Genomic DNA, 13,306 nt, shown 5'->3' on the forward strand with positions numbered 1-13,306 from the left:
GTTGGATTACACAGTGATCCAATTTTAAAAAACTAAATACAGTATGTATCTATTCATTCATTTATTTTAAAATGTGTGTAGAAAATAAAAAGAAAATATTACCCTTAATTGAGACTTTTAGGAGTATACTTAGCTAGAAGATGTCTTTAAAATCATAAGTAAACTGAAATCTCACTGTGCTCCGAGTTAAGTAATAGGGACAATGTGCGGACCTGTTGTAGATTTATCAATGCAAGTGTGATCGTTACTCTTCATGTAGTTCATGTCCATGTTTCAAAGAGTTGTGTTTTTAATACAAAAGTTAAAGAAATCCTCATATTTTAGGCTGGTTGCATTACTTTGTGATTCTTAGCAAAATGTTACTCTTCATAAAAAGGGTATCTGTTCAAACTCCTTTTTCACTTCAGTGTTTTTTTCTCTTAAAAAGAACTTTACAGGGCTGGAGAGATGGCTCAGTGGTTAAGAGCAGTGCCTGCTCTTCCAAAGGTCCTGAGTTCAATTCCCAGCAACCATTTGGTGGCTTACAACCATCTGTAATTAGATCTGGTGCCCTCTTCTGGCTTGCAGGCATACATGCAGACAGAATACCGAGAATACTGTATACATAATAAATAATTTTTTTAAAAAAGAACTTTACATTTCTTACAATTAAAAAATTAAAAACTGAGGCTGTTTGGGTAAGATGATGGATTAGAAACTACCTCCATGTGCTGCAGGGAATGAAAAGAGTCCAAATAGCAAGGAATGGACTAATCCAGAGACAGCAAGATTGTCAAAGCACTGGAAACCACGAAGAAGACCCTTGAAAAGTGTGGAGAACAGAGTGGCGGGACAAAGGAAGAATGACCACATACTTCCCAATTTTGAGGAAGAGGGTGACCAATTTCCTTTCAAAAGGTAGACGATGTGGCCCTGGTGAAAAGAGACAAGCGGTCAATGCACATGACAAATTAATGCTTCCTGCAAACTTTGAGCTTGGAAGAAACAATCATTCTTCATGTGTTTGGTCAACAGTCCATAACAGGTCTGTTTTTCATTCCCCAAGTCCCAGAGAGCTGTGGGAAGTCATCATCTTGAGAGGGAATCTAATTGTTTTTAAGACTAAAATTTTGTGGGGGGTCCTTGATGAAAAAATGTGAAGAATCCCAAATACGTGTGAAGAATCCCAAATATGTGTGAAGAATCCCAAATACATGTGAAGAATCCCAAAGCCAACCCCACAGCCAAAATATAAGACAGAGAGCAGAAGGCAGTCATGGAGAGAAGTTGGGCAGGATTCTGACATGCCAAGAAATTCAAGCAGCAAGAGGATTTGTATAAGCAGTCTGCCCTGAGGCCAGGAGGTAAGCCTATCTTATGGAGATGTCAAGCCTGAAGAATCTCATTGGTCAAGCCTGAAGTTATCAGATCTCCCAACTCTGAAGCCGCCTATCACTTGAGATTCATGGGTGGTCCAACTGAAAACACTGAAATTTCAGTGGTATAGAAGCTCTGTTGTCTTGTGTAGGAAGTGGAGGGGTCCTGAGTGAAGGAAGTCCTGAGTGGATGCACGCTATTAACACATCAAGGGTTCCTTACCCTCTGGCTCAGAGGGAAGGCAAAGCCTTCCTTGGAGGACTAAGAGTGAGCGTTGACAGTGTGTGCAGAAAATGCCCACCATAGCTTTCTCCTCCTGGACTCCCCTGCAGAGATTGTTCCTACTCATAGTAGCTAAACTTGTGATCCATTCATGAACCATAAACCCTGCCTCTTGTTTATAAATATGCAATAACCATGTCTTCACGTTTAGCTGTTTGTAATAACTGCATCTTTGTTCACTTCTATGTAATGAATATGCTGAGCTTCCAGGGTGCTGCAATTTCTCCATCAGAGAGCCGAGCCCACCCCAACCCAGCTATTTCTGTCTAACAGATATCTGACACTTAATATTTTAGGGTCAGCACAAGCCTAAATGTGAGAAAATATAAAAATCTCCAGTTTCGTGCTCAACAGAAGGGATAGATACTGCAGATTTATGAAAGGTTAAGAGGGAATTATGGAACAAAAGGGGTTAATTTGGGGTAAAGAAACAGCGTAGGATAAAGAAAATAATTGGGAAGGATAAATAAACAATAAAGGCTTAAAGAATTCATATGGAAACCTGCGAATGCAGATACTAAAGTATATCTATTCTTGCACAGAAAAGTCTCAAAATGGGGAGTTACTCTACAGCACAGCAATAATGCCCCTACTCGACACCACAGTCTGACAAATAAAAACCCAGCCCCAGGAATGGGTTACTTCTCTAGAAGTTGTTTGTTATTAAGTCTCCAAAGGACCCCACATTACAGGTTTTAACAAAGATCTTGGTTATCCCCAGAACTTGATGGTAGACCTTATTGCTGAAGACTCCACATGCTTGAGTCATAGAGCATGGAGACGTCAAGTTGGTGCTGACCTGGACGCTTTACCCATACTGGCCAGCTCTCACAGTGCTGGGACATCTGTGTGTGCTACTAGAAGGAGAAGGTGATCATCACTCTTACCTGTCTGTGAGACCCTGTGATGTACATAGGGATTGGCCTGTCAAGGTATTATTTACTGGTACAATCGTGGCACAAACATTATGGGAGTAACCAACCACTTTGGATTTAAGTACTGTTCAAGAAGATAAAACCCTTATCTGTCACCATTACTGGCCCAAGAACATGTGACTAGACAGGTCCTGAGTCCTTGGAGAGAACCTACTATTGTTCTTCTGGTAAATGGGCACTGTGTTAAACTGACTTCTAATGACTTACCATTGTATACATAGATTAATGTATCTCCTCAACCCTCACTGTTAAACTTTCTATTTGCTGTAGACTGTGATTAACATAGAGACTCACAACAAGCCAAGGTTCTGGGAATAAGATCCTGCAGAATTCTCAGCCCTAAATGGCATATTTATACTGCACCCTCTCCTCCCAAGGCTAAGGGACCATGGCAGAGGGGCATAAAAACTGCAAAAGCAAGAGGAGGTAAATAAAAAGAAGGGACCAGTATGTTCCAGACAAAGCAGCCAGCGACACACACTGGTGGGATAATTGTATTCTGTCAATCATGTTTTTTAAAGATGCTGATTGGCCAGGCAGGAAGTATAGGTGGGAAAACCAGACAGGAAGTAGAAATGATGCAATGAGAACAGGAGAATTCTGGGAAGGAGGAAGTTGATTCCTCCCACTCCTGTGCAGACCACCAAGGTAGCAGGATGTGACCTGCCAGCTGAAAAAGGTACAGAGCCATATGGCTAAAATAGATCAGAATAGTGGGTTAATATAAGTCATAAGAACTAATAAGAAACCTGAGCTAATGGGACAATCAGCTTTGTAACTTATAGAGATCTCTATGTGGTTTTCTTTGGGCTTGCCGGCTGTGCGGTACCGGGTGGGACAGAAACTCCAACAAACAAGGAGGACCCTCATGTTACACACACGAAATGATGGTAGTTATGACAGCATACACAAGCCTGGAGCACATTCAAGCCAGAAGAAGTACCATGGCAATGGGAAGTGGACATATCAGAGAAACTGTTGTAGCTGATAGCTGTTGAGAGTCACTTTTCTTTAAGAGTGTTGCCACTGATAGGTTCTCCACACTACACATTCACGAATACATGGACATTAAAATTGGACTGATGGATGAACAAAAGAGGGGGCAAACAAAGTTGAGTGGGTAAGGAAGGTGACAGTGGAAAGTTCACAAAATTAATAGCAAAGGAAGCAACCAATGATGGCAACAGGAAATGAAAAAGTTGTCACAATGCTTATAGGCTATCAGAATTAATATTGTGAATTTGGCCATGATATGGAAAGCAAATCATGAGTCAATGCAATTCCATTAAAATTCTAATGATATTTTTCACTTAACTAGGAAAAAAAGCTGAAACTAATATAGAAGCACAAAGTAAAATCATTTACAAGGAAAGTCCAAGTATTTTAAAAGAAACCTTTGGCTTTTGGCTGTCACATTCCTCTTCTAAAGTGTGAGCTAGTACGGTTTTAAAGGAACTGCCAAGTCTAGCAGTCAGTCACATCTGAAACCCAAGCTAACAAATGAGCGCTGCGTGCGAACGAGAGCCTCTGAGCTTCTGAAGATGATCAAATTCCTGCTTTCTTTCTTTATGAGCATACACTGTGGTGTTCACTCAACATGCATAAACCAACTAAATAACTTAGTATTATCTGAATGAAAAAGAACCACACCAGAATGGAACCTAAAGCAAGTAAAAAGATTACCTTGGTCTTGCAGTTTTCCGTGGTCTCAACTGAACGCCAGAGGTTTGAGGCAGGAACCATTATGTTTTCTCCAGAGAAACTTCTTGGAATGAAAAGTCTATTACTAAGGTCTCTAGGACAGGTGGACTCCAGCACAGATCTTGTGTCAGTGGTGCTGTGCTGAGAAGCTCTGCTCTGCTTCCTCTCCAGGAGAAGTTTAGTCTTCACCTCCGCTAGTCTTTCATCTGTTCTAAGAAGAGTGCAAGACAAGTCATTCACACCTCATTTTCCTGAGTGCATCCTCGGTAATCTACATTTTAAAACGGTTACTGAAATTCCTCCTTAAGCAGTATCTTAGTACTCAGACTGTGTCAGAGCATATACATTGATCTAAATAAAGAGTTTAAACTGCTTTAAAGCAGTGCATATATTTCTAGGGGAATTTCTAACTAGCAAACAATCCAAACAGTGTAGCCGAGAGAGATGTCTGTTGCTAACACATGGCTCAGTGAGTCACACCGCTGACTTCTGGAGAAGCCCTACGCATCTGATTCCCGATGTCCCTAGAAACACGTGAAATGATGAGTACACTAGTTTGCCCGGCTTCAATTGCCAATCTACTTCGTGAGAACACTGAAAGTAAGAGTGAGAAAGTTAGAAATTATGTATTTGGCAAACCAATATAAAAAACGATCCCTTAAAGGCATCTGTCTTTTATTATATGTACATTCTGCCCATTTTAAGTGTGGGACAGTGAAAAATAACTCAGAGGAATCATTTCTAGAAGAGAAGAGATGGCTGAGATGGCGATCACGAACAGCTTAAGCACCTCCAAGGACAGAACAGCCATTACACATTTCCCAAGGGTAGAGGTGGACAGACTCTGCCCTTTCCACCCCACTCAGACTGCACTGCATCAGGTGTCTTCTCATCTTTCCAAATTACACTTTCCTTATGTTTTCCTGTGATAAAACTGTAGAACTTTTAGGTACAGTACAACACACTATAGGACAGTTGTGTGTAGGGACCCTCAAGAGGTAACGGAAAGAACCTAATCCCACAGGCTAGAATGTGCCCAGCGCCATGGTAATAGTATCGCATGACCCATGGGCTTAAGCTGTAATTTTCCAACCTTGTCAGTGTTTCTTTTTGAGAGGATGCTAACCAGAAATTTGGTAACAAGAGTGTATGAAGTACACAGCTTTAGAATATGCAGGCCAACTATAGCAGAGTATAAAGCAGGATAAAAAGCCATATGGAAGAAGAGGGGGAAATAGACGCTGACATGGGTGAGGTTATTAAAACTTTAAAAAGGGATATGTGTGTGCGCTCACATGTAGGTGCTGGCAGAGCCTGAAACACTGATTCCCTGGACCTGGAATTACGAATATTGTGAGATGCCTAATGAGGATGCTGGAAACTCAGCTCAGTTACTTTGCAAAAGCGGTATGCATTCTTAGAAACGAAGCCATCTTTCCAGCCCCTTAAGGATAGATTATTTTCTTGATCTTATTTTTTCCTTTGAAACTTTTGCAGGGGAGGGGCACTGCCTTGCTAGACCAGCACTCTGATTGGCTGCAGCACCAGTCTCCAAATTTACATCCTAGAGTTTCTTTCCTTATCCCACATGTGTCGTGGGGACAAGTTAATGGATTCGATTTATCTTCCATGATGTTCTGACTTACTTGCTTAGTTTATTTGACAATGATTTTCTAATTTTGACTTCTTGCAGGTAGAGCTGCTTATAGTTTTCCATTTCGATTTGATTACAATCTACTTGATTCTTCATTTTAGAGAATTCCGATTCCAGGTCCTTTATTCTGAGCTCCATCTGAGTTCGCACTGAAGTGTTCTGTTTGTGCCTCAGCTTCTCTAGCTTGTCTTCATAGGCTGCTTGTGTCTGGCAAATGCAAAGGAGAGCAGTTTCAACTAGCTCAAACAGTTGTTATGCATGTTTCCTTTAGTTTTGACCAATTACATCACAGATGCATTTTTTGTTTGTTTGTTTGTTTGTTTCTATTTCGAGGCAGGGTTTCTCTGTAGCTTTGAAGCCTGTCCTGGAACTCACAGAGATCCGCCCGTCTCTGCCTCCCGAGTGCTGGGATTAAAGGCGTGCACCAACACCACCCAGCAACACAGATGCATTTTAAATATGTAAAATGATGCTAAATTCTAAACATTTTTCATAAATATTAATTACATTAAACTTGAGCTTAAAATGGAACCATTCATTTCTCTGTCACCATTATACTATTCATGGCGTTGAGCATTGAATGCATGTGCTTACCATGTGCTAACCATGAACTACGGCCTCACATCAGTACTATGCTATGCTCAGATCACACAATCTAACAGTTTTAGAAGTGGAATATGGTAACATAAGTACAATTCAAAGTGCAATTTTTGTGCTATATTTTAAATTTTTCTCCTTAAATCATGTTTTGTGCCAGATAGTCTTCAATATCAAATGATTCTCTAAGAAAAATAGTTTTTATGATCATTTTGGTTATACCAATGGGACTATCTTCAGAAAAAAGATTTATTATCTGCCGTCCAAACTTCTAATATAACATTTTATTCTTTGAGAGTCTCATAAGAATGTATTTTTAATGTATTTTGTCATGTGCATCCCCTCTCCTAACTTCAAGACCTCCTACATTTAATTTCTTGTCTTTCTTTTCTTAAATATAGTAATGTACCAATTTTGTGCTGTTCATATAATCATGCTGTAGGGCTATCTACGGAATCATGATTGACTTACTAGGGACTATAGCCTATAAAACTTACTCTCTCTTCCCTAGAAGCCATCACCTGTTCATAGTTTCTTAGTTAGGGGAGGGGCTCACGATCCCTGTCCCACTTCATGCTAAATGTTGACTGGCTCCATCTCGTCCAGGTCTTCTGCAAACTGTGACATCTGCTGCGTTTGTGAGTTCAGTTGGCTTGTGTCCAGAAGACACTGTTTCAGTCTGATCCTTCCTAACCTCTGGCCTCTTCCACCACTTCTTTAATAATTATAAAACAGACCTCTACAAAAGAAGTAGAAGGAGCACATGCAGTGTATACACCCAAAATATAATTGGCAGTGAAGAGATATATTGTAAGCAAATAACCTGCAAAAATAGGTTGATTTGTTTTAATTTTTCCACTAAGTCCTGCTTTGTTTTCTCCTCAATTTCCCATTTATACTGTTCTACTTGACCACATTCTATCATATTCTTCTCCATGTGACTTTTGAGGATAACTATTTCCTGTTCCAACTTCGTTTTATGCTTCTTTAATTTTTCACATTTCTTTTGTACAGTTTTCATACACAGTAACTCCTGCCGAAGCCGTTGGTTTTCTTTATGCAGATGTAGACATTTGGAAGATGCAGTTTCCAGTTTTGCAGTAAGATCATCATTCTGCGGACACAAAATCATAGCTTTGGTGCTGGGGAAGTGGGTTGGGAAAAGTCTAAGAGAAATCTGACACAATTTTAGTTGCAACAAAGTATCATTTCTAATTGATTCTTACAACATGGTTGTTACTCAGAAAGTCAACAATAAAAACTTCACCAAAGTCATAAAAACATGGTCTTTATATTCATTATCTTTGTTACAAAAATTTTATTTTTCCATACTTTTGTCTTAACATGAAGTTACCCCTAGAAGAAGGCACCTTATGGCATCTATCGTCACCATTAAAGAAGACATAAGGATATTACGTGGTGTTCAATAATTGGCTCCCAGATGAAGGAAAGTAATACATAAGACTCTACTGAATATTATAAATAAAGATTCTAATGTCAATAATTCTTTCCTAAACTGCAAATGTTTACTAATATTTGAATTACGTGCCAAGATGCAATGATTCTCAAACATGAGAGATAAAAAGATTGAGAGACACAATCCATATTATTTTGGGCATAAGAATGATTTAATTCGGTAGCATGATACTGTAATAGTGAGGAAACTTAAGCCACACAATGAATCCTAATGTAGACAACCCTGTCAAAGGCCTAGTCAAAATTCAGATTCTACTGCTAAACGTGTTTAAACAAGTTTTGAGAATATTTTAGTGCCTAATTTCTAGTCATTGGAGTTGATGCTAAGTGAGCCAGCCACATAAGTCTAACTTAAATGTAGATTATAAAAATAATGTTGGTTTTGAGACATTGAATTTTGAGGTGATTTCTGACACACAAAAAATGGCACAGAAATGTGAGGTGAGATGTTGCTGAATGTGAGGAGCTGGGACACTTGGGGTGACTTTGACCTGTGGGTAGGAGTTCAAAGTGGCTAATGATTCTAGTTAATATTCCTAATTTTTGAAGAATAAATAGAGAAACCCTCATTATTTTTGATAAATTTAATAGGGTTAGGGTTCTATTACTGTCTCTCACTTTCCGATCTGTATGATACTGATATAAGAGGATACCTTGCGGCTTTCATTTTCAGCTAACTCATTATTAATAAATTGTCAAATTACGTGTATTAAAATGTAGTAAGAGAATGAGAGTATATGAAATCTCAAAAATATTTTTCAGGGCTGGAGAGATAGCTCAGAGGTTAAGAGCAATGCCTGCTCTTCCAAAGGTTCTGAGTTCAATTCCCAGCAACCACATGGTGGCGCACAACCATCTGTAATGGGGTCTGGTGCCCTCTTCTGGCCTGCAGGCATACACACAGACAGAATATTGTATATATAATAAATAAATAAATATTTAAAAAAATATTTTTCAGTCATAAGATAGACCTGTCAACACAACTGTTAGTGGGTTTTTTTCAAGGACAGACCCATTTGTCAAAGGCCCATCCCCAGAGATTTATTTTCCCCAAGAAGGCCTCAGGTTTTATACCATATTCAGATATGAATTTATGGATGCATTAATCTCTTGTCGAATTTAGCACCTCTATGAGCCAATCACTGATAAATTGGACCCATCAGCAAGGGCACAAGTCTTTAACATATGAGGCTTTTTAAACTATAATAGTCTCCCTCTGGCCCCTAAAGACGTACATCCTTGTCATAATGCAAAATGCATTTAGTGTACATTCAAGAATTTTGACAACCTGTTGTCAAATAGTTTCTGAGCTGTAAGCAAACCCTTAGGTATGATTTGAGCATCGTGTAAGGAATTCTGAGAAACAGCATCTTAGGCAGTCTTGTGTCGGAAGTGTGTCTAGCTGTTTTTGCTTCTCAAGTCTTTTAAAAATGAATTTACCCTTCTATAACATTAACACCTTTACTGGTGTGGTGGTCTTGTTGATACCTGAGATGTCCTCAAGAAATCTTTCTGATTGTTCTGGTGAAAAATACCCAGCTTCTTTTTTATATAGTTATTTTTGCTGTTGTTGTTGGTTTTGTTTGTTTGTTTTGTTTGTTGTGTTGGGGTTTATTTTGGGTTTTTTTTTAAGATGGTCTTATTCTGTAACTTTGGCTGACTATGTAGAGCAGGCTGACCTAAAACTCATAGAGATTCATGTGTGTCTGCCTCCTGAGTGCTGGGATTAAAGGTGTGCAACACTGTGCCCTGCTCCTTGGCTTCTTTTTATTTTTATCTATCTATCTATCTATCTATCTATCTATCTATCTATCTATCTATCTATCTATCTATCTATTTATTTATTTTTGTCGAGACAGGGTTTCTCTGCAGCTTTAGAGCCTGTCCTGGAGCTAGCTCTTGTAGACCAGGCTGGTCTCGAACTCACAGAGATCCGCCTGCCTCTGCCTCCTGAGTGCTGGGATTAAAGGCGTGCACCACCATCGCCTGGCCTTGGCTTCTTTTTAAGTAGTTTTTATCTCTGCAGAGATAATCCCAGTTTGATACATGCAAAACTGACCAAACCACAAAATTTTAAAAATTGTCCAATCATATTTTTGCTCCTAGTTTTTATTTAGTAAACACCTGCCTGAAACCAGCTCGCAATGGTGGTGTAACAGCCTGAATGTCAGGCTGCCTGGAATTTCTTCTTTTGCAAGTTAAATTAATTTATCACTTTAAACTTGGCATCATATAGTCTTAGGCCATGAACAAAAGTAGAACATGTTTTTTCAAGAAGAGAACACGAATGGCCTGTAGTCTAACCCACAATGGAGTCCTTGTTCCTATCTGAAGCTTCATGAACATGACCTCTATTTTCCACATTTTAGTCTTCCGAGCTCCTGGACAAAAGTTCTCTTAAGTTTCTATAAGCTCCTTTTTCAAACGTTTCTGCACTCCTCACACACTAAGAAGCACAGCAGTTACTATGCTTCTTGGTGCTGACATTCTATTGTTCAGGTTTCCCTGCCCCTGGTACAATTAATTAGAAAAAGATTTGTTTCGGGACATGGCTTCAAAGGTTTCAGTCCCCAACCACTTGACCCTGTCGTTTTGTGCCTGAAGGCGGCCTGGACATGTTACTGAGGAGAAGTCTCAGTTCATGGCAGTCAAGGAGCATAGAAACAGCGACGAGGCCAAGGAGAGCTATGCCTCCCGCTGTGCCTCCCGCTGTGCCTCCCGCTGTGCCTCCCGCTGCTCTTTTCATCTAGACTCAGCTATGAGACAAGAGTGTTAGTCCATTAAAGAGATTAGTGCCATCATAAGCCACTCACCTCCAGTGACTGGATGCACCAGCCAGTGAGCAATGCTTCAGCATTGAAGTCCTTGTGTGCATGAGCTGGGAGCAGAAAGTGTGACTACACATCCAACTGCGTAACTACATAACTACAGCTTTATAATGGAACTGTAAGAGTCCGGTAATTGTGACTTAAAAAACAACAACTGGGAGCAACGACTGCGGTGTTCCAGTTTGGTGTTTATATTGCAGACTTACGATCTGAAGTTCTACAGGTGAAAGCATGGATAACAGAATTCTGTTCTGCTTGGAAAACATTTATAGAGCTTTTATATTGGCATACTGAACAATCTCTTTTTTCCTAAATTGAACTTTGACTAATAAGTCTTTGGCTAATTATCACAGATGAATATAAAAATTTCTTTTCTAGAATCCAAAGATTCCACTGTCCTCTGGGAAAAAATGTTTATATAATGACCTAGTACTCATTCCTGATGAGATATATGTTATAAGAAGTTCATTGTCACAATCTTGTGGGGAAGGCTTAGACTAAAATAGGTATCCCAAAGTCTACATCAAATAATTACTTTCCTATAATTTTAAAAGCTTTTCTAAAAGCCAAGCAGAGATTCAATCACAGCCTCAGGATGCATAGTGCAGGCGTGGTGTGTAGCTCGGTGCTCATAATGCCTGTTTTGCATCTGTTGGGTCACAGGTTCAATCCCTATGCAAAACATCATAACAATCATAGCAGTAATAACTACATTAATAAAAGAAATGTATTCCTTTTGTACACTGTATGTAAATTTTACACATTATTTACTAAACAATCTTGTAAGAGCAGCACTATTTACAATACTCAAAACCTGGAAGATGCCTACATGTCCTTCAGGGGGTGAGTAGCTAAAAATGTAGCACATACAGACTGGCTTTAGACTCACAACATTTTAATTTAAAATTTGCTACCCAGATCATTAATTTTATGAAGTCAGCAAACTTCTGGAAAGAGGAGTATGTGTGTTACTAATACAATTGTACATATTGGTATGAATACAGTGTGTTCACCAGTGAAACTGTTCTACTGCCTAAAACTTTCCAAATACTAGAAAAATAAACCTTTATTTTCATTATTATGAGAAGTCAGGGAATAACTTACCAAAATTTTAGCTAGTAGACTCTTCTTTAACTGTTCAATTTTCTCTGCTTGTTTTCTTGCTGTAGCTTTTAATTTGCAATTTTCAAGTCCAAGTCTATTATAATGTACATTTTAAAATAGTTATTCTCATGTGCCAATTTTAAAAACATCTCATAATTTCTCAACAAACATCTTGAGTAATAATTATTTAAATTCTTAAAAATTAAAAAGTAGCTGGAGGCAGAGGCAGTTAGATCTCTATGAGTTTGAGGCCAGCCTGGTCTACAAAGGTCTTATACAGACAGAGAAGCCCTATCTTAAAAAACCAAAACAGAACAAAATAGTAAAATAAGTATCATTTTTCTAGTTATGTTTTGTAGATAAGATGCAACATTTATGTAAAATGTGCAAAAATTATTATGTTGCTGAACTGCACCCCAAGCCTCAATTGTGCATTCCAAGTAAATTAAGAATAACTCTCGTAAATCGTCATGACTGGCATAAATCTCAAAGCACACTATTTATTTGCTTTGTTAATACTCAAGCCATTATGCATGCTGCTGTGTACTTCTGAATGCAGTCGTGCATCTTCTGAACGCATTGAGCAGGCTCTATGTGTTGATCCAGTGCTTCTTGCAACTAAAATAAAGGGAAACATCCTTCACTAATCATCAGGTGTAAACATGCCCACTCCGGGCATTGCTGTCAAGTTTCAGTAGTCACAATAGCCCTTCATCTAAAGAATGTGTTAGCTACTTTTTGTTGTTGCAACTGCAAAATTATCCAAATTACTGCACACATATCCAAAAGAATCTCTTATAGCAAAATATGGGGATCTTAGGATTCACAGAGCCTAGATGTCCTTTAAAAATTTACTGATGCCTATACTACGACTGAAAGGAAATATTATTTTTTATTTATGTGTTATCATATTAGTTACTTTTCAAGTCACTATAACAGAATACCTTACAGAAATAATGAGGAGAAGCCATGGCTCACTCATGGTTTGAGGAATACGTTCCATCATGTCTAGCAAACACTGTTTTTGCTGCAGGTGCTTATTATCTTGGCTCTTACAATTTTTCTGTCCCCCTCTCTGCAATGAATTCTGAACCTTTGGAAGAGGGAGTGTGACACGGATATCTCATCTAGAGCTGAGCCTCTCACAATTCCTTATACTCTGCATTTGACTGATTGTGGATCTCTGCATTAATTGTTATCATCTACTGCAAAAAGGAACCCTACTTACAACATTCTAGGGCTTATTTAGCCTTGAGCTACAACTTCTCCCATATTCTTCAAGCAAACCAGTTCCAAAGGCTCACAAACCACATAATCGGGTTTATTTCAGCAATAACTCCACTTTTTGGTACCAATTTTCAGTGTTAGTTTCT

The 13,306-nt window shown here is 38.8% G+C and overlaps 1 protein-coding gene across 1 annotated transcript in view; it reads right to left on the bottom strand.

The window, feature by feature from the left end:
* The window catches only part of LOC119826016 (ankyrin repeat domain-containing protein 26-like), a 34,296-nt gene that overhangs the window by 3,992 nt on the left and 16,998 nt on the right, over nt 1–13,306 (bottom strand). Inside the window, exons 5-9 of the mRNA XM_042055939.1 lie at nt 12,481–12,551; nt 11,934–12,027; nt 7,349–7,639; nt 5,921–6,135; nt 4,257–4,485 (exon numbers count right to left, since the gene is read on the bottom strand). Of these exons, the coding sequence (XP_041911873.1) occupies nt 4,257–4,485; nt 5,921–6,135; nt 7,349–7,639; nt 11,934–12,027; nt 12,481–12,551 (900 nt within the window). The remainder of the gene's footprint in view (nt 1–4,256; nt 4,486–5,920; nt 6,136–7,348; nt 7,640–11,933; nt 12,028–12,480; nt 12,552–13,306) is intronic.

The sequence above is a fragment of the Arvicola amphibius genome, chromosome 11 (assembly GCF_903992535.2).
Source record: "Arvicola amphibius chromosome 11, mArvAmp1.2, whole genome shotgun sequence".
Classification (NCBI taxonomy): domain Eukaryota; kingdom Metazoa; phylum Chordata; class Mammalia; order Rodentia; family Cricetidae; genus Arvicola; species Arvicola amphibius.